General features: G+C 34.9%; 3 protein-coding genes and 1 pseudogene across 3 annotated transcripts; all 4 read right to left on the reverse strand.

Annotated features, from left to right (window-relative positions):
- Positions 1 to 1649: 1649 nt before the first annotated feature.
- Positions 1650 to 4619, reverse strand: LOC122297011 (disease resistance protein RPP2B-like). The gene is made up of 5 exons (XM_043106799.1): positions 4518 to 4619; positions 4134 to 4421; positions 2973 to 4040; positions 2168 to 2882; positions 1650 to 2061 (listed from the first exon to the last, which is right to left on the reverse strand). Exons 1-4 carry the CDS (start codon positions 4617 to 4619, stop codon positions 2235 to 2237), a joined length of 2106 nt encoding a protein of 701 aa, XP_042962733.1. The 3' UTR covers positions 1650 to 2061; positions 2168 to 2234.
- Positions 4620 to 10312: 5693 nt separating this feature from the next.
- On the reverse strand, positions 10313 to 11239 carry LOC122295455 (disease resistance protein RPV1-like). Its single transcript, XM_043104492.1, has one exon. It carries the CDS (start codon positions 11080 to 11082, stop codon positions 10486 to 10488), a length of 597 nt encoding a protein of 198 aa, XP_042960426.1. The 5' UTR covers positions 11083 to 11239; the 3' UTR covers positions 10313 to 10485.
- Positions 11240 to 11731: 492 nt separating this feature from the next.
- On the reverse strand, positions 11732 to 12348 carry LOC122297012 (disease resistance protein Roq1-like). Its single transcript, XM_043106800.1, has 2 exons — positions 12290 to 12348; positions 11732 to 12161 (listed from the first exon to the last, which is right to left on the reverse strand). Exons 1-2 carry the CDS (start codon positions 12346 to 12348, stop codon positions 11732 to 11734), a joined length of 489 nt encoding a protein of 162 aa, XP_042962734.1.
- A 1741-nt stretch (positions 12349 to 14089) lies between these two features.
- Positions 14090 to 20857, reverse strand: LOC122295459 (annotated as a pseudogene).
- Between the last annotated feature and the right edge of the window lie 931 nt (positions 20858 to 21788).

A 21788-nucleotide genomic window follows, 5' to 3' on the forward strand; every position in this document is an offset into this window, starting at 1 on the left:
AGAGATTTATATGAACCATTTTCTGGAAAGATGGTCGATTTTGGTATTGGACCGTTATCTATGAAAATGGCGGAGGTTATTTTAATGAAGTTGGTTTCTGGGCCAAAATGAGATTTTTGGCTTAGGTTGGAAAATAATCATTTTTTGGGAAAATGAGGGTTTGGGATTTTTATCTCTTGGGTTGTTTGATCTATTACTTACTTGCAGTACCGTTTCATGGTACCGTATATTTTGATGCAAATGAGGATGCAGCTCCACTGGAGTAGTGATCGGGGATCACTTTCTCGTGCGTTGGGATTTATTTCCCACTTTTGGTTATTATATTTTGGTTTACATATGTTTTCATCAGATAACTGTAATATCTTTTAAAACGCTTGTAATTAAGTGAATTTATATTTAACAATTTCAGTATTATTTGATTGACTTTAACTTATCTACTGTGTCTTTTGACTTACACATGTTGCATGTGCACACACTTCGCACTTGTTGTTAAGGTGTATGACCCATGTTGTCATCATCCCGACGTCACAATTCTAGCATTTCCATATGTGGGAGTTAGGGAGTTACATGAGGTGGTTGGTAACTGCAGTGTTTGTGTACCAAGACTAGTCGTGACTAGAAGACGATGTGGTGTAGTTGGCAGAGAAAGATCGAGGAGGTTCACTTTGGATAGCATGATCAAATTAGTAGTAGCATTTGATAGCACTATGTCCGACTTTTCCACACACCTGGCAGGTGGGTTTCGAGTGAGGAAGTGGTGTATTTTAAAGGGAAGAAGGAGTGAAATTTGTGGGGGGAGAAAGAATTTGTGTGACTTCTACCATGGCTCCAATAATTACCGCGATTGTTTCTATGATAATTACCAAGTGTGTGTAGAGGTTGTAAAATTTGCCGAGAGGTCTGTGAAGGGAGGCAAATGAGAGGAATGGGAGAGACGACTCTCATGGGTTAGGAGAAGACCAAAATCTCCTTAGGGCTAATGGATCGATGCAAGCAGTAACTGAGGTGACAAATGCATCGTAGCCACTGCTCAATCCTGTATGCAAGTAGGAGACGAATTCAAGAGGGGAGAGGGGGGTTCCAGCATCACTCATAGCATCGGAGAGGTGCTTGATCTTCTAAAAATAGTTAAAGACAAAGGAGGAACCATTTGACACAGTAGCAAGTTGGTAACGAAGTTGCATGACACGAGCATGAGATTGAGAGAAGAGTTTGTCGAGAGCAGCCCAAACTTACCTTGTCGTGGAATAGCCAACAACTTGAGTGATGAGATTATTAGATAAAGAGGAGATAATAGCACTGAGGATGATTTGGTCTGTTTGAGTCCAATTAAAAAACTTAGGATTGGGTGTGGTTTGGTCAGATAGAAGAGGAGGAGGTGGGGAACTTGACCCATCGACAAAGTGAAACAACCACGGCCTTTCAGATATGGAATTATATGAGCTCGCCAGATAAGGAAATTATCATTTGTGAGTTTGACAGAAACAAGATGATTAAGATGCGGAAGGAGGGGGGAAGAAGAAGAAGATGATTTCGGTGCTGGGGTTATTTGTAGAGGAGGAGTAGAATATCGTCGGCCATGGTAGATGTGTGTCCATAATGACTCTGGATACCATGCGGGAAATAGAGTTTTCAAATATTCCTCTCAATTGATTTGTATTGTTTGTACAATGTCCTATTTATAGAGAGTGATGTGCCGAGATGATTCTGACATTTTTACAGACATGTGGTGGGCCAATGGCCTAGTGCCAGCTGTAAGATTTTGTTACAACAGAAGGGAAAATTCCTCAGTACAAAAACTAAATTACACGATATTATTAGATCACATCTAATTGTTTTCTAGAAGATTCTTTTTCCTGAGCTGGTTTTGGATCCTCATGTGCAACTGACTTGGAGTTGCTTGGTTTTATATCTGAGTAGGAAGATGATGTGGATTGACAACTAACACCTCGCTCCACTTTCGGCATTAGCCTGCTTTATCTGTAAGATGTGTTCCACTTGATTTGAGCCACATACTTCTTAGACATTTGAGAAACCCTTTTGCATCGGTAGCATAAAATCCTTGAACATGCCATTAATATCATGAAGCCAATCCAATAAAATTAATCCAATAATAAAAAAATAAAAAATAAAAACTGGGGAATTTTATCAATGCAAAGACACTAACCTAGTGCCTAGTAAGCCTTCTTCGAATTGCCCTGGCCTTCTTGGGATATAGATTGAGAGGCAGGTACTTATTCTTCTTTTAAAATTCCCTTAGAGCCTCCTTCTGCTTCTACAAAATCACCGTCAACATCTGCGCAATTGACAACCACATTTGAATTACTCAAGTTTTGAGAGTGCCTCTTGTAATGTGGACACCCGTTGAATTCCAAGTTGTGATCTTCATCAATATCTCGGCGTCTCTTACAAAGTTGGATACCATTCGATAAATCTACTGAGCACTCCCCAACTGTTAAACTCTCATTATCTTCATGCTTATAGATTATGTGAACTCCGCAACTTTTAAACATCACTGCAACTTCTTCATTGCTATGAAATATAAACCTCAGATTGGCTCCTGTTGGGTACTGTAGCCATTGCTTGATACATTTTGGAAATGAATAATTTAGATATACATGATCCCCATCTCCTAATAATTCAAAATTTGCTTCTACGAGCATGTTATTGTCTATAAAAACACGAATACCGGAGGGGGAGTCATCCGGGTTGGATCCAAGAACAGCACAGAAAACAATTCCTATGATTTCATCCAAATACAAGGGCCCACTAATATCCAATTCACACGAATCTCTATTTGAAGGCTCCTTAGTATGGCTAAACCAATCTGGAATCTTATTCCCTGGAAATATAATTCCACATGAATGGTCCTGAATATGTTCCTGTCAAACATGTATCGCATATTTTCACAAGGACAAGGCAATCCTTAAACACAAACACCTACAAAAACAAAGAGAGAAATAGAGACATACCTCAACAAATAAAGCATTTGGCACTTGACTCCCTATATTTGCAAGCAATTTATGGCAACCGGACAAATCAATCCATCTTAGCTCTCCCAAGCCACATGATGTATAGAATTGAAATTTTTTTGATACTTCGGGGAATCTTTCCAAGGATATACACTCACTAGCATATAGCTCTTGTATATTTGGTGGAAGATGCAGAATTTCTTGAAGTTTCTCACAATGCCATAGTTTGAGAATCCTCAATTCAACAAAGACTTCGATGCACGAAGGAATGCTGACAACAATTCCAGATAGATCTAACTCTTGCAAAGTGGATGAGCAATAAAATGAGAACTCCTCAAGATACCAATAAAGCGACGACCGCAGTTGTGGTAGTAATTCAGCACTTAATTCTGGTTTAGACCTCTTAATCGGTCTGAATATTGTTATGTGGAAATGTTTAAACCTAGTGACGTCCCCAAATGATAATTTTATTTCTTCTTTTAAAAGATTTGTATAATTATGGAAAGAAAGACTCTTTCGATGTTGCGAGTGAGAATTGCTGATTGGGAGACGCATCAAGTCCTTGCAACCTTCTATAGATAAATGTTCAATCCTAGTGAAGCATCCTTTAATACAATCACTACAACAAAGCACCTTTAGATTTTGCAACTGATGAATGCTACTAGGAAGACACATAAATTTTGTGCATTGGTCCAGAAGTAACTCTTTAAGCGCAGGAGTGAGGTACCCAATGGATGAAGGCAATTCTTTTATTGCAGTGCCCCATAATGAGATGAAACATAAATATTCCATTTTACACTTGATTTCTGGAAAGTTTTGAAGTTTTGAGCAATTATGAAGTGTAAGGACTTCTAGAGATCTCAACATGAGACGCCTTGGAAAACTCTTTAGGTTGGAGCATTGATAAAGACGCAAACGAACAAGCTTATCCAGGAATCCAACAGAATCATGAACTTCGACTAAAGTTTTACAACCCAAAATATCCAATTCCTTTAAATTTGAGCAACTTGAAATATTTGAGATTTTGGTTAAGAACTTACACTCAGAAAATTTCATTATCGTCAAGTTCTGTTGAAAAACAACAAATATATATTAACCCTGAGGAAGTTCACATGATCGCATGGGTTTAAAGAAAGGAAATATGGAAAGTAATAATTGTACCTTAAATTGGCCGCTAATCTCCTTGATGCGGCCTCCATACAGCTGAAAATCAATGAGCTTCTCTCCACGAAAATTGGATGGCAAAGATTGTAAAGGACAGTTTGACCAATCAAGCACTCTTAATTCATTAGAAAGATAATCAATTGATCTTCCAGAAAAGCATGCACCACGGCTTATAAAAAATCTGAGTCTTTTCATCTTTGCAAATGATTTAGGACTCAAGCGTATCATGTCATGATCATCGCCCTCAGGTAGAACCACTTTTATCCCCTCAACATTGTTTGTTCCCTAATGAGACAATTTATAAGAGTGCAAGTAAAATCATATCGTTAAAATCTTTGTTTATAAGTACTTATCAAAAGAGCTTTTAATCTAAGAACTTACTACATTTTCCTCTAGTACATAGCGAACATCTTCGTGAAACCATAATCTACTACGTGCACCTGGTTCTTTGCATGATTCCTTTCGAACTATTTCTTTGCCCATATCTTGTAGAAGTCATGCATCCACAATGTATTGTGAATAGTGATTGTTATAAGACACTTATCTATAAGTCTTTTGATACCATTGTTCGGAGAGAAACCACAGCTATCTAATATTTTAACGACATAATCCATGTGTTGTCCTTTGAAAAAAAAGGCAATATCGAGGAAAATCTCCTTCTCATTATCATCCAATCCATCGTAACTTATACAAAGTACTTCTTGTGAATATTTTTGCTAGGAATTCTTTTATACTTATCTGTTGAACCCAAGGTTTCATGTTTTGTGTAATTATATATCTACACATGAATTTTGATGATAACAAATGAATTCAAAGAATAAAGAAGTCTCAAGCTCAAGTTGTCTACACAATGGAGTCAAGCACATCAAAGATACAAGCATGAGCAAGAAGGGAACAAGTTCACATTAAAGTTATAGAGTAATGTTGTAAATCTCTTCAAAATTCAAAATTAGGATTAATGCTCAAAATTAATATTTTATCATAAAGCATTAAAATACATTTTCCACATGTCCATGAATATTTTTGAAAATTTTGAAATTTGATTGATTGTCATCTTTTACATGTGCATGCCTTGATTAAAGGGTTGAACTTTGAAAATATTAAAGATGATGGATTGTCATCTTTCACATGTGCATGTTTCATTTGAATATTTTCAAAAGTGATTGATGCTTTTTTAGACTTATACAAAAGGTGGATGATTTTGTTTGAATTTTTTGAAAAGTAAAGTGTGCTCTTTTTGTCATATACAAAAAGTAAAAGATTAGGTTTGAATTTTTTGAGAAAGAAAGTGTGCTCCTTTTGTCATATGCAAAAAGTAAATGATTAGGTTTGAAGATTTTGAAAAAATGAATGATGTTGTCTTTGACAATTGAAAAAGAAGAACCTTTTATTTGAATTTTTTGAAAAAGTGAATGATGTTGTCTTTGACATGTGAATCTTTTTAAATTTGAATATGAAGTCTCATATGCCTATAAATAGATCATTTGAGAGTTTCACATTCACAACATCTAGAGCATACAACATTCATTCAAAACTTTCATTCTCTCTTCTCTAAGCATTGAGCCTTAATCCTTGTTCATTTTGAGAGATATAGTTTGCGCTATATTGTTCTTATTTCACTCATTGAGCAGTGTTTTCTGATAACCTATCCACTATTAGCTTTTGTATCAGAAAAAGGGTATGTATAACCCTTGTACGTGTAGAAAGTGTTCTATACAGGGAATAGTTGAATCACCACATGTAAGGTGATTGCAAGTGTAGAGGGTGTTCTACACGGATCCTTTGTAGCAATGTTGTTCAAAGGTGTAATAGGTTTTTATCTCCACCTGAAGGAGGTTGAATAGTGAATTTGGGAATCCTCAAGGGATAGCTTGAGGCGAGGACGTAGGCAGTGGAGCCGAATCTCGTTAACATACTGAGTTTGATTCTCTCTTACCCTTACTCTTTATATTTATTGCTATTTCGTATTTTGTTTATATTTTATATTGTATATTTGATTTATAATTGTCATTTTTTTTAATACAACTCAATTCACCCCCCATCTTATGTTAGTCATCTGGGCAACAATTGGTATCAGAGCTAGTTGATCTGTACTGTTCATACAGACAGATCATTCATGGAAACTCTCGCTTGTGACTGTGTCACTGAAGCAAGACTCTCCGACCATGAGTGACGGTGCACCGGTAGAGACGGTGGCCGGCTAGTCTGGTAGGTACAATTGTTAGGTGACATAGGTGCGGCCTATGATCAGTAACAATTGGTATCAGAGGTAAGAGCTCTATTATAAGATTAACTATCTTTTGAGTTAAGATCTTATGGCTAACATTGCAGTTTCATTTGGTGAAGGTCAATCTAGCAGTCGACCTCCACTCTTTTGTGGAGATAATTACTCATTCTGGAAAGTTAGAATGAGAATATTTCTATAGGCTCAAGGTCGAGAAATCTGGAAATGTATTGTAAATGGACCTTATATTCCAACAAAAGTGGTTAATGGAGTAAAGGTCAAAAAGGAAGAAAAATAGTTTGATCGTGAAGACGATAGACTTTATATTTTGAATTTAACTGCTATGAATTTATTATTTAATGCTCTCAATGGAAATGAGATTAATAGAATAATGACTTGTGCTACGGCAAAAGAAATTTGGGATAACTTGGAAGTTACTTATGAAGTAATTTCGCAAGTCAAGGAATCAAAAATTTATATTCTTACTCATGAATATGAAATGTTTAAGATGAATGATGATGAATCTATTTCTAGTATGCACACTCGTTTTACTAACATCATAAACAGTTTGACAGCTCTTGGCAAAGTTTATTCTAAGGTGGAGATAGTAAGAAAAATTCTCAACTCTCTACCAAAATGCTGGGAATCAAAAGTGACAGCGATTCTTGAAGCTAGAGACCTCAAGAAGCTTGAAGTGAATGAACTCATCGGGTCACTTATCACCCATGAGTACACATTGAAAAGAGGAGAAGAAGAAGGAAAGCCAAAGAAGAGCTTGGCACTTAAAGTTGTTCCTCATGAAAGTAAAAGTGATGAAAATGAGGAAAATAAAGACAAAAATGAAGAAGTTGCGATGATAACAAGAAGAATTCAGAGGTTCTTAAAGAAAAATAAAACTCCTCCGAGGAAATCCTTCAAAAAGTTTTCCAAGAAAAATTCAGGTAAAAATGACACTTTAATTTATTATAAATGCAATAAGCCTGGTCATCTCAAGCCAGATTGTCCTCTGCTAAAGAAAAATCGAAACAAGGGTAAGAAAGCAATGAAAGCTACATGGGATGATGATTCAAGTAGCTCAGATAGTAAAGCAAGCAATGGAGAATCAGCAAATCTTTGTCTGATGGCTAAAGATGACATTGACGTAACAAATCTTGATAATATTGAAGATCTTTCATATGAAGAATTGCAAAATGTTTTAGAAGAGGTATATGAGGAACTTAAAAAATTGGGTATTAAGTATACTGCTTTGAAAAAGAAAAATTATTCTTTAACAAACGAAATTGATATTTTAAGAAAAGAAAATATCGTTTTAAAAGATGAAAATCTTGAGGTGAATAAGAAGAAAACTGATTTAGAAAATATTGTTGAAAACTTTACGAATGGAAAAAGAAATTTTGAAAAACTTCTTGGTAGTCAAAGATGTGTTTTTGACAAGGCAGGTTTGGGATATATGCCAAAACAAAAATACAAACCTTATAAAAAATTTTTTGATAATCCTTCTATATCAAAGACCAATATTCAAAATTCTTTTCATAAAAATAATTTTGTCAAAAAGAGATATTATTATAATCATTCAATTTTTTCATATATGTCACATGCTATTTGCAATTTCTGTAATAGAAATGGTCATAATTATCATGTTTGTCCTATTAGAAGAAATCATACAATGACTATTAGGGCCATATGGGTACCTAAAAATCTTGTTTCTTCTAATACTAATAAATAAAGGACCCAAAGAACTTGGGTACCAAGAAAAATCATTTTAATTATTTTTATAAGTATGCATGAAATCATCTACAAGCAAAAACAAATGGTTTTTAGATAATGGATGTTAAAAGTGTTTTCTTAAATGGTTTTATAAATGAAGAGGTATATGTTGAGCATCCTCCAGGTTTTGAAAATCATATTTCCCCAAATCATGTTTTCAAACTCACAAAAGCACAATATGGACTTAAACAAGCTCCTAGAGCTTGGTACGAGAGATTCAGTGGTTTCTTAATTGAAAAAAGTTTTTCAAGAGGAAAAATCGACACAACTTTTTTCATTAAATATGAAAATGATGATATTCTTTTGATTCAGATTTATGTTGATGATATAATATTCGGTGCTACTAATGAAAATATGTGTCAAGTTTTTGCTAAGACTATGCAGGAAGAATTTGAGATGAGCATGATGGTAGAACTTACATTCTTTCTCAGATTGCAAATTAAGCAAGCAAAAAGTGGGACATTCATCAACAGTAAAAATATATTAAGGAATTACTGAAGAAGTTTGGGATGGAAAATGCTAAGGAAATTGGAACACCAATGAACCCATCAACTAAACTTGATAAAGATAAATCCGGTAAGCCAGTTGACTCGAAGATATATCGAGGTATGATTGGTAGCTTATTATATTTAACAGCCAGTAGACCAGGTATTATGTTTAGTGTGTGCTTATGTGCACGCTCTCAATCATCTCCAAAAGAATCACATTTAATTGCAGTTAAGCGCATTCTTAGATATCTTAGTGGTACAATTAACCTAGGGTTATGGTACTCTAAGTACACATCTTTCGATCTAATCAGCTACACGAATGCAGATTATGCTGGATGTAAAATAGATTGAAAAAGTACTAGTAGAGCATGTCATTTCTTAGGTCATGCACTAGTTTCCTAGTTTAGTAAAAAATAAAATTTTGTTGCACTATCTACTGCTGAGGCAGAATATATTGCTGCGGGTAGTTGTTGTGCTCGAGTTCTCTACATGAAACAACAACTTAAAGATTTTAAACTCATGTATAATCACATTCCAATCAAATGTGATAATACAAGTGTTATAAATCTTTCAAAGAACCCAATACAACATTCTAGAACTAAGCATATTGAAATAAGATATCATTTTCTTCGAGATCATGTGCAGAAAGGCGATATAGTACTAGAGTTCACAAACACACACGATCAGTTAGCAGATATTTTCACAAAGCCTTTATCAGAAGATAGATTATGTATGATTAGAAGAGAAATAGGTATGATGCATGCTATGAATATCTCTTAAAAGATAGACCAGAGTCAATAAAAATAGAGATAGATTTTTTAAATACTTTTACATAAACTTGAGATTCTTAGCCTCATGTTTGAGACGCTCATTCTCTTCATACAATATCATGCCATTCTTATCCATGGGAACCGGCAAGCGGAATGAAGAATCTAATAAAGATTTCAACTGTTTATTTTTATGCCGAATGATTCCTTCCCTTGTGTGAGACTCTTGAACAATTCGTTGAAGTACAATAATTTATTTTTTGAGCTTTTCAACTTCATGATTTTTGGCTTGTAGCCGCTGAGAAAAAGCAACAATAGAGGAAGAATAGTGAGTCCCAAAACTCACCAAGTCATAAATAGCATCAGAATCTGACTTATTAGTCAAATTATTATTTTCTTGCTGCAACATGGCATCAATGGCAGCTGCAGAAAGGACAGGAGGTTGAGATGCAAAATGCCTCATGGATGGATCTAGAAAACTGTTAGAAGAATGAGCCATTGAGAAAAGAATAGAAGGCTTAAAACGATAATGTTGAAGAAAACTTGATGTGGATTGGATGAACTTCAGGACTGATTTTATAGAGATAGCATAAAGAATAAGACAAACTATTGTCTCTTCAAATCTTATTTAGTCAAAAGAAATACAAGATATGCTGGACAAACATTGTCAAAAGTTTTCTTACTAAGCCAGCGAGATTAACAGTAGATTGTCCCTATTTTTCTAGTAAACGATGAACCCCTGTTGTTATCTGCTGATGTTGACCTTGTATCTGAACCCTTTCTCGTTCCAGCTCCTCTATTCGTGGTTGCAGATCATGAGCATACCAATCTGCAAATTTTATCAACTATTGGTTTTCTTGCTTTAGCATTTTATTCTCACTATCCTTATTAGCAAGCTTCTGTCATAACTCAGATATTTGCATGTTAAGATGATCAATCTCACTCACCCTCGCCATTAACCTCTGAGACATGATCGTAACAGAGGCAGCATATTGACTACTGAGCATTCTTGATTCTGTAATAATCTCATAATCAGCCCTACTAGAAAAACGGTTCTCTGCTCCTATCATGGTATTGACGGCCTCAGGAGAGAAGATTGATGATTAATGCGTCAAGGGTTCATGATTCAAGTCTTCCTCAAAAGCATGCCAACTAAAGAGCTCAAGAGCTTCATTATGGTCCAATCTCTTTACTTCATATTTTGAATCAACCTTACGGTTATTTAATAAATTCCGATCTCTTGTAGTTATGATGATTCTACTTCCTAAACCAAACCAATCACGATCTCCAGCTAATGTTTCTAACTGGACTAACTTATCCACATCATCAAGAATTAAGAGAACCCTTCTAGAGCAAAGTTTGCTCTTTAACTCATAAACTCCTCTATCAACATTACCAACATCAAAACATTTAGAGGCTTTCAGAATCTCATTAAGAAGTGTATTCTGCATTTGGACCAGGCCACCCACTTTGTTTGAAGTTTCTCTAACATTTGTCAAGAAACAATGAACATCAAATTGTGAAAAAATTGAGTTGTAGATCTTTTTGGCAATTGTTGTCTTACCAATTCCACCAACTCCAAATATTCCCACCATGCGTATGTCATTCATCCCGATACTTAAAAGTAAATCAATGTCTTGCACACGAGACTCCAACCCAACTAGATATTTTGTGACGTTTAGATATGAATAATTTACCATTCTAGAGACCTCTTGAACGATTTCTTGGATGAATTTCGATTCATTCTTGCATACAAATAAATTAATGAGCTGGAGTACTCTTCACATGAAAAACAAGCAACATAATCTAATATGTTATTTTCTCACAACCAAAAGTAAAATAAAATTAAGTGGTAGGTTGTAGGGTATAGAATCCCCCCTCCCCAAATCCCAACCCGCACAAGCGTTGACCACAAGTAATGCTCTCTTTTTTGTTAGATTCATATCTTTTACACATATTTGCATTTACATGCATTCTTAAATTTGTTTCTGTTTTCAAGAGTACTGTTTTTTTTTTAGAAAAAATATTTGCAACCGTGAAAGGTGTAAATGCCACGCAATCTCTTTAAAAAAAGTAAGTAAATATGATACTTACATAAAACAAAATTAATTTTTTAATAATAGATCTTACTCTTTTTTAAAAAGATTTCATAATGCTTGTGCATTCCGAAGCTATATTTTAGTTATATGGTGCAGAAAATAAATAGTTTCAATTATTTTTCTTAAGTATTGATGTGTTATAATAATAATAATAATAATAATAATAATAATAATAATAATAATAATAATAAGGATAATAACAATAATAATAATAATAATAATAAATCTCCAATGAAAGGCAGAAGAGTGGTTAAAGTTTCCCATTTTCCAACTCGTATCCAGCCAAATTGGCCACTTCTTGTAGGGCTACCTTCCACCTTTGCACCTTCTTCACATCTTCGTTGAAGTTTCCTACACATATAGCCAAAGCTTCTCCAAAACTTCCTCTTTGATTTCGTATATCCGATGGATTTACATGGTAAAATATAGGTAAAACTATTTGTTGCTTTGTTTCCTTGCAATTGAGAATGTTGAGCAATTCATCCAAGTACCAAGTAGATGATGCATAGTTTTCTGAGAGCACGATAATTGAAAGTCGGGAATTTTCAATGGCTTGGAGAAGTGCAGGTGAGATTTCATCACCTCTTCTAAGCTCGTCCTCATCTATGTAGGTGTGGATGCTATTTTGAAGCAAAGCATAGTGGAAATGGGCAATAAAAGTATTGCGAGTATTTTCTCCTCTAAAATTCAAGAATACATCGTAAAACTACAGAGAGGTAACCGTAGAAGAGGAGGAAGAAGAGAGTCTACGGAAGGACATGGAAGAAGTCATTGTGTTTGCAATGCCTTGAGTTCACCCTATCCTTACCGCACATAAATATTGGACATGGGGCTCTCCTTTAAAAGACAAGTAGCAGCGTTCATCATTAACGAATAGTGTACAAAAGTTAAATGTAGTCAATTCCGTGTACACTGAACTTAATTACATGTCGCAGTTGTCTGTTAGGTCTGATTTAATTTGAGGAGTGAAATTAGATAATAATTTTATAAATAATAGTAAGATAGTTTGTAAATAGTAGTGAAATAATTTAAATTGATTAATTTTTAAATTTTGAGAAATCAGAAATAAAAAGTTGAAAAAAAAATATTATTTTTTATTTAAGAATATAGTTTTAGAATATTATTTTTATTTGAGAATTTGAAAAAATTAGAATTGTTTTTTATTTTTTATTTAAAAGTTTCAAAAAGTTTAAAATATTATAAGTAATGATCAAAGATTCGTACGTTGAATTACTTCCTTGCTTCAACACGTTTTGGGATTTTTTTACGTCCATACCGTTGAATTTCTGAAGCACAAAAAAATATCCCAAAAGACGGGCTAAAGAAACAAAGACATGGTCACATGATACAGATCAGCACACGAGTGGATGATGGAGGCCGGTCGTAAACGTAGGGTGCGTGCTGTGTTTATCGTTTCACATTTATTTATTTCCTGTGGCTCATGGGAAATAGCTAAGCTATCCTCAACCACTCGTTTTGTGTGATTAGATATTTTTTCATTTTCAATCCATTGGAAATTGGTCATGAGTGGGACTTGTACGTAACACCCGGTCCGATTCTAGGCTCAAACCAAGTCCACGTTTTAAAACAAGCCCAACCTGAAAAAAAAAAAAATAAATAAATAAATAAATAAATAAATAAATAAAAAAGGCGCTAAACGCACCGTTGAGTCCCTTCCATCTCTTCCCCACGTTTTCCTCTCCCCCAGCCGACGGCCACTTCTGGTCTCCCATTTTAGTTACTCTCGTGCCGTACTTCATTCTCTTCAACGTCCATAGGTTCTCTCTTTGCTCTCCTCCTTTCGTCTCTCTCTCGGTCCCTTACCTGTGATTTTTGGGTCTGCGGTCTCCTGCTCCTTGGGTTCGTTTCGCCTACAAATTTCCTCGCCGGATTTTTGATGGAACGACGGTAAGCATCTCAGTCTCTCTTTTCTCCCCTCCCGCACTCCAGCATTTCAGCTTCTCTCTCTAAATTTTCAGACCTCTCTCTCTCTCTAGCTCTCTCACTGTCGTTCTCTGTTTTCGATCGGTTCCATTGTTTTTTTTTTTTTTTGGCATGTGCCATAGCAAGTCCCTAGGCTTTCCTCGCTCATCTCTATTCGGTTCCAGCCTCCGTACACCGCGGCGCGCTGCCACACCAGTAAGCATCTCTCTGTCTCCCTCTCTCTCTCGATGTTTAAACCTTGGCCCAAGATTTACGTGTTCTTCATAATATACTCAGTACGTTGAGGCACTCTGTGTGTGGGTTTTGCTGCTGGAGCCTCCATCTCTGTTCTGCACTGCTGCTGTTATAACGCCGGTTAGCCCCTTCATCTCGATCTGTACATTTCTCTCTCTCTCTCTCTCTCTCTCTCTCTCTCTCTCTCTCTCTCTCTCTCTCTCTCGCCACCGGAGTCGACATACATCCCCGCCGCCAAGGTATGTACCTCGTTTGATAGCATTCTTTCCGACGTGTATCACCCACTGTTCAAATTCGGTTTTAACATCACTGTTTATACAGCCCAACCAGCCGCACGTCAAACCCCAAAGCAACCACACATTAACCCAAACAGCCAGACACATTAATTATCAGTTCAATCATGTAACTAGTCCAACAATTACCAACGGTATAAACACAAAACTAAAGCTCGGATTTCCTTACCCACATTTCATTACGGTGATATAACGAAGAGTAAAAGGAAGAGAAAGAAGCTCCTTGAAAGGCGTCACCCTCTCTGTAAGCGTAAGTACCATTCACCACAGAGGTTCAATTACAGAGAAGTCGGCGAAAGAAGAAGAACAAGAACCATTCCTAAGCCATTTATCATACACATTTGTACATATATAAATTGATTTTTTTAAAACAATGAAGTGAAGTCAATTTCAGCATATCGCCTGTGCTGTTTAATGGTTCATCCAGTCCTTCGAACACAAGTTATGGTTTTGTTTGCGCTCCAAATCCTAACCTCAAATTTAGCTCCTTCAGCCAACTGATCAGAAGTAGAATTCAGTATTCACCTACAAAGCTTTGACAAAAGATATTTATATTTTTAAACTATTAGCATATATACTTCAGGCATCATCATTAATTAATTCAGAGTGAATGGAAAAATTGTATCCAATGAAAACATTAAGTGGAAATTAGGTCTGTACGTGCATTAACTTATAATTTTGTCATCATGAGTTGTGCATTTGGTTGATAGGATTATTAATAGTACTACTAATTAATTAATTAAGGTTTCAGTATAGAGAGACAGAGACTCATAATTTAATCCATCATGAATGTTTAGAGGAAAGAATAATATAATTTTGTGTAGTGCCAAGAAATACAAGAAAGGCAATTAATTAATCCAAATTAATACCCCAATATCAGAAAATGCCATGATCACCTAACATATTAATAATATATATAACACAGTTTACTGTTTATTTTGACAACATTTATAAATGGAATATTGACGGATTCTCTGAACAAGAATTCTTCAATATCATGAATAAGATATCTATAGTTACAAATGCTTATGTCCACAATAATCTCAGTCAAACTAAGACAGTTGAATTATTAACTACTAGATTTTCTGGTATACTTTGATTATATATATATATATATATATAAGAACCAATAAACCAACTAATTAAAGCATATTAATTTCCATATAATTTTCCTAGCTGTGGGAAAAACTGTAGCAGAGTTTTAATCAAAAGAAAATAGAAGAAATATCTATAATACTTGCAGGTATTTGGTCCAGAAGAAATAAAGCAGTTTTTGAAGATAAATTTGATGGTCAATGCATGGTTCTTCACAAGGCTTTAGTAAACTTGAAAGTCTTTCAAGAAGCTGAGGAGGAGAAAAGAGAGCAACAGATTGAACCTGGCATGAGAAGAAGAGAAACTAACTGGTTACCACCCACTGAGAGTTTCATATAAATTAACTTTGATGCAGTATTGAATAAGGAAGAGCAAAAAATGGGTATATGAGTGGTAGCAAGAAATCATGAAGGGGAGATCATTTTCTCTTTGTGTGCACCTAAGAACTTTCTTGGAAGTGTTGAGTTAGGTAAAGCAAGTGCTACGTGGAAGGCAATGGAAACATGTAGAGATCAACAGTTTTAGAGAGAGTAACTTTTAAAGGGGATGCACAAAAAATTATCGATGAAGCTAAAAAGGAGGTTGCAAGTGGATGGATGGGGCAACACCGAGCACACCATTACCATGTCACGACAACACTGACCACACAAACAAGTCCAGGTCCGATCATTTGCGAAACCCTTTTGCATCGGCAGTGCAAAATCCTTGTACACACCATTAATATCATGAAACAATTCCAATAAAAAAAAAACAACCAAATTGGGAAATTTTATCAACGCAAAGACACTGACCTGGTGCCTAGTAAGCCAGCTTCTCTGAATTGGCTTGGCCTTCTTGGGATGCAAATCGAGAGGCAAGTACTTCTTCTTTTAAACTTCCCTCAGAGCCTCTTTCTGCTTCTGCGAAATCACCATCAACATCTGCAAAATCGACAACCACATTTGAATTGCTCAAGTTTTGAGAGCGCATCTTGTGTTGTGGATACCCATTGAATTCCAAGTTGCGGTCTTCATCATCTCGACGTCTCTTAGAAAGTTTGATACCTTTCAATGAATCTACTGAGCACTCCCCAACTGTTAAACTCTCATTCTCTCCATGCTTATAGATTATGTGAACTCCACAACTTTTAAACATCACTGTAGCTTCTTCATTGCTATCAAATATAAACCTCAGATTGTCTCCTGTTGGGTATCGTAGCCATTGCTCGATACATTCTGGAAATGAGTAATTTAGATATACATGATTCCAGTCTCCTAATAATTCAAGATTTGCTTCTACAAGCATGTTACCGTTTATAGAAACACGAATACCGGAGGGGGAGTCATTCGTGTTGGATCCAAGAACAGCACAGAAAACAATTCCTATGATTTCATCCAAATAAAAGGGTCCACTAATATCCAATTCACACGAATCTCTTTTTGAAGGCTCCTTAGTATGGCTAAACCAATCTGGAATCTTATTCCCTGGAAATATAATACCACATGAATGGTCCTGAATATGTTCCTGTACGTCAAACATATATCGCATATTTTCATAAGCACAAGGCAATCCACAAACACAAAACACCTACAAAAAACACAGAAAGAAATAGATACATACCTCAACAAATGAAGGATTTGGCACCTGACTCCCTATATTTGCAACCAATTTATGGCAACCGGACAAATCAATCCATCTTAGCTCTTCCAAGACACATGATGTATAGAATTGAAATTTTGTTGATATTTCTGGAAATCTTTCCAAGGAGAAACACTCACTAGCATATAGCTCTTGTATATTTGGTGGAAGATGTAGAATTTCTTGAAGTTTCTTGCAATGCCACAATTTGAGAATCCTCAATTCAACAAAGCTTTCGATATTCAGAGGAAGGTTCACAATAGCACACCTAGATAGATCTAACTCTTGCAAAGTGGATGTGCAATAAAATGAAAAGTCGTCAAGGTACCAATTATAAATCGGCATCGGGAGTAATTCAGCACTTGATTCTGGTTCAGACCTCTTAATCGTTCTGGATGTTGTTAGGTGGAAATGTTTAAACCCATGAGTGTACCGAAAGGATAAACTTAGTTCTTCTATTGCAAGATTTGTATAATTATCGAAAGAAAGACTCGTCAGATGTTGGCAATTAGGAATGCTGATTGGGAAATGCATCAGGTCCATGCAGCCTTCTATATCTAAACGTTCAATGCCAGTAAAGCATCCATTAATACACTCGCTGAGACAAATCACCTTTAGATTTTGCAATTGATGAATGCTACTAGGGAGACGCATAAGTTCTGTGCATTGTCCGGGCAAAAATAACTCTTTAAGCGCAGGAGTGAGGTACCCAATGGATGAAGGCAATTCTTTTATTGCAGTGCCCCATAATGAGATGCAACATAAATATTCCATTTTACACTCGATTTCTGGAAAGTTTTGAAGTTTTGAGCAATAATAAAGTGTAAGGACTTCTAGAGATCTCAACCTGAGTCGCCTTGGAAAACTCTTCAGGTTGAAGCATTGATAAAGACGCAAACGAACAAGCTTATCTAGGAATCCAACAGAATCATGAACTTCGACTAAATTTTCACAATCCATAATATCCAATTCCTTTAAATTTGAGCAACTTGAAAGATTGGAGATTTTGGTTAAGAACTTACACTCAGAAAATTTCATTATCATCAAGTTCTGTTGAAAAACAACAAATATATATATTAACCTTGAGGAAGTTCACATGAACACATGGATTTAAAGAAAGGAAATATTGAAAGTAATAGTTGTACTTTAAATTGGCCGCTAATCTCCTTGATGCGGCCTCTATACAGTTTAAAATCAATGAGCTTCTCTCCATGGAAATTGGATGGCAAAGATTGTAAAGGACAGTTTGACCAATCAAGCACTCTTAATTCATTAGAAAGATAATTAAGTGATCTTCCAGAAAAGTGTGCGCCACGGCTTATAAAAAATCTGAGTCTTCTCATCTTTGCAAACGATTTGGGACTCAAGCGTATCATGTCATGATCATCGCTCTCAGGCAAAACCACTAATTTTATCCCCTCAACATTGTTTGTTCCCTAACGAGACAATTCATAAGGTTGCGAGTAATGTCAGATCGTTAAAATCTTTGTTTCTAAGCACTTATTAAAATTATAATATCAAAACTATAATATCCATTACAATTAATATTCAAAATTTGTCTTTTTTCAAATTTACTTGTCATTATTAACTATACATTCATATAAGTCATGAAGGCAATATACTCATGATTAAAAAAACTCATTCTAGTCTTTGAAAAGGGATGATTATATATCTTTAAAGGACATTTAAGTATGATGATTTAATGATTCCCCTAATTAGTTAAATGCATTACTTTAAGTTGGAAATATAAAAAATGATCATATTATCTATCGATACATATATGATAGTTTATTTAATATGCATTTCTTTTCCATTTGTTCTAAAAAGAAATTCAATACTTTTCATGTAAGTTTCACTAGTAAAAAATGTTCAATTAAAAGAGCTTTTAATCTAAGAACTTACTGCATTTTCCTCTAGTACATAACGAACATCTTCATGAAACCATAATCTACTACGTGCGCCTGGTTCTTTGCATGATTCCTTTCGAACAATTTCTCTGCCCATATCTTGTAGCAAGTCATGCATCCACAATGTATTGTGAATAGTAATTGTAATGAGACACTTATCTATAAGCCTTTTGATACCATTGTTCGGAGAGAAACCACAACTATCTAATATTTTAACGACATAATCCAGGTGTTGTCCTTTGAAAAAAAAGGCAATATCGAGAAAAATCTCCTTCTCATTATCATCCAATCCATCGTAACTTATACAGAGTACTTCTTGAATATTTTTGCTAGGAATTCTTTTATACTTATCCAATACACTTCTCCATTGATTTATACTCTGACCCCTTAGATCTGAGCCTAGCACTGTTAAAGCTAGTGGAAGACCCTCAGCATATTGTATTACTTGGTTAGAGAGTTCCACATAATCTTCTATAGGTTTGTCTTCCTCAAAAGCATGCCAACTAAAAAGCTCGAGAGCTTCATTATGGTCCAATCTCTTTACTTCATATTTTGAATAAACCTTATGGTTATTTAATAAATTCTGATCTCTTGTAGTTATGATGATTCTACTTCCTAAACCAAACCAATCACAACCTCCAGCTAATGTTTCTAACTGGACTAACTCATCCACATCATCAAGAATTAAGAGAACTCTTCTAGAGCAAAGCCTGCGCTTTAACTCATAAACTCCTCTATCAACGTTACCAACATCAAAACATTTAGAGGCCTTTAGAATCTCATTAAGGAGTGTATTCTGCATTTGGACTAGACCACCCACTTGGTTTGAAGTTTCTCTAACATTTGTCAAGAAACAATGAACATCAAATTGTGAAAAAATTGAGTTATAGATTTTTTTGGCAATTGTTGTCTTACCAATTCCACCAACTCCAAATATTCCCACCATGCGTATGTCATTCATCCCGATACTTAAAAGCAAATCAATGTCTTGCACACGAGACTCCATCCCAACTAGATATTTTGCTATGTTTAGATATGAATAATTTACCAGTCTAGAGACCTCTTGAACAATTTCTTGGATGAATTCCGATTCATTCCTGCATACAAATAAATTAATGAGCTGGACTCTTCACATGAAAAACAAGCAACATAATCTAATTAGTATTTTTCTCACAACCAAAAGTAAAATAAAATATTAGTGGTAGGTTGTAGGGTATAGAATCCCCCCTTCCCAAATCCCAATCTGCACAAGCGTTGACCACAAGTAATGCTCTCTTTTTTGTTAGATTCATATCTTTTACACATGATTGCATTTACATGCATTCTTAAATTTGTTTCCATTTTCAAGAGTACTTTTTTTATAAAAAAAAATAATATTTGCAACCGTAAAGTATGTAAGTGTCACACAATCTCTTTGAAAAAGGTAAGTAAATATGAAACCTACATGAAACAAATTAATTTTTTAATAGTAGATCTTACTTTTTTTCAAAAAGATTTCGTAACGCTTGTGCATTCCATAGCTATATTTTAGTTATATGGTGTAGAAAATAAATAATGTCAATTATTTTTCTCAAGTACTGATGTGTTATAATAATCATAATAATAATAACAAATCTCCAATGAAAGGCAGAAGAGTGGTTAGAGTTACCCATTTTCCAACTCGTATCCAGCCAAATTGGCCACTTCTTGTAGGGCTGCCTTCCACCTTTGCACCTTCTTCACATCTTCGTTGAATTTTCCTACACATACAGCTAAAGCTTCTCCAAAACTACCTCTTTGATTTCGTACTTCCGATGGATTTACATGGTAAAATATAGGCAAAACTATTTGTTGCTTTGTTTCCTTGCAATTGAGAATGTTGAGCAATTCATCCAAGCACCAAGTAGATGATGCATAGTTTTCTGAGAGCACGATAATTGAAAGTCGTGAATTTTCAATGGCTTGGAGAAGTGCATGTGAGATTTCATCACCTCTTCTAAGCTTGTCCTCATCTATGTAGGTGTGGATGCCATTTTGAAGCAAAGCATGCTGGAGATGGGCAATAAAAGTATTGCGAGTATCTTCTCCTCTAAAGCTCAAGAATACATCGTAAAACCACGGAGATATAACAGTAGAAGAGGAGGAAGAAGAGAGTGCATGGAAGGACATGGAACAAGTCATTGTGTTCGCAATGCCCTGAATTCTCCTTAGTTCTTACTGCACAGAAATATTGGACATGCATGGGGCTCTCCTTAAAAAGACAACTTAGAGAGTAGCGTATGAAAGTTAAAAGCAGTCAATTCTTTGTACACTGAACTGTTGAACTTTCCTCAATTACACGTCGCAGATGTATTTTTGGTAAGTGAAAATTTTGTAATGAGAATTTTGAGTTTAAGGATGAAATATTAAAATATTATATTTTAATATTATTATTATTTTAGGATTTGAAAAAGTTAAAAAAAATTGAATTATTTATTATATTTTGTATAAGGATTTGAAAAAGTTATAATGGTGAGATGATAATTTTGAGTTTGAGAATTGAAATTTTATAAGTTGAACCAAACGAGTTAGATGATATGAGAATTTGGGAATAGTAGTGAAATAGTTTGAGTTAATAATTTTTTAGATTTTGAGAAATGAAAAAGAAAAAGTTGAATAAAAAATATTATAAAATTAAATATTGTAATAATATAGTTTTAGAATATTATTTTTGTTTGAGAATTTGTAAAAAGTTGGAATTGTTTTTAATTTTTTCTTTGAAAGTTTGGAAAAATTATAATAATTAGTTTAAAAATTTTGTATTTGAATTATGTTTGAAAATAAGATAAAATGATAATTTTGTATCTCATCTAAGGTCTCAAACCCGCCCGTCATCAAACTATCAATGAGCAATAGAGTAATTAGTCTATCAGTGTACAAAATTGTGAAAGTACTTCCAGATTAAAATCTCTTGAAGAAGATTAGGGAAAGGTTGGATTGCTATGTCCTTCATGTGCACACACATGGACATGGAATCCATAATCTCCTAACTGATGCCAATAAAGTTTCTGGTTTTACTTATCAAAAAGTAAATAAATAAAGATCAAACTCATGATATTAATATTTGAATATTATCGGTATAATATTATTGGCCGGAGTCCATGGACGCTAGCTCAAGTCCATGTATACGCGTTTATATTATAAGTCATGATCAAAGACTCGTACGTTGAATTACTTCCGTGCTTCAACACATTTTGGG

This window comes from Carya illinoinensis, chromosome 15 (genome assembly GCF_018687715.1).
Source record: "Carya illinoinensis cultivar Pawnee chromosome 15, C.illinoinensisPawnee_v1, whole genome shotgun sequence".
In the NCBI taxonomy this organism is placed as follows: domain Eukaryota; kingdom Viridiplantae; phylum Streptophyta; class Magnoliopsida; order Fagales; family Juglandaceae; genus Carya; species Carya illinoinensis.

Coding starts and splice junctions, on each gene's coding strand:
- LOC122297011 (XM_043106799.1), bottom strand. CDS start 4,619: ATGGGCAAAGAAATAGTTCGAAAGGAATCATGCAAAGAACCAGGTGCA. Junction 4,422..4,517: donor ATGTACTAGAGGAAAATGTA/GTAAGTTCTTAG, acceptor TTGTCTCATTAG/GGAACAAACAATGTTGAGGG. Junction 2,883..2,972: donor CAAATGCTTTATTTGTTGAG/GTATGTCTCTAT, acceptor CATGTTTGACAG/GAACATATTCAGGACCATTC.
- LOC122295455 (XM_043104492.1), bottom strand. CDS start 11,082: ATGGTAAATTATTCATATCTAAACGTCACAAAATATCTAGTTGGGTTG.
- LOC122297012 (XM_043106800.1), bottom strand. CDS start 12,348: ATGATGAACGCTGCTACTTGTCTTTTAAAGGAGAGCCCCATGTCCAAT. Junction 12,162..12,289: donor ATGTCCAATATTTATGTGCG/GTAAGGATAGGG, acceptor CTTGAATTTTAG/AGGAGAAAATACTCGCAATA.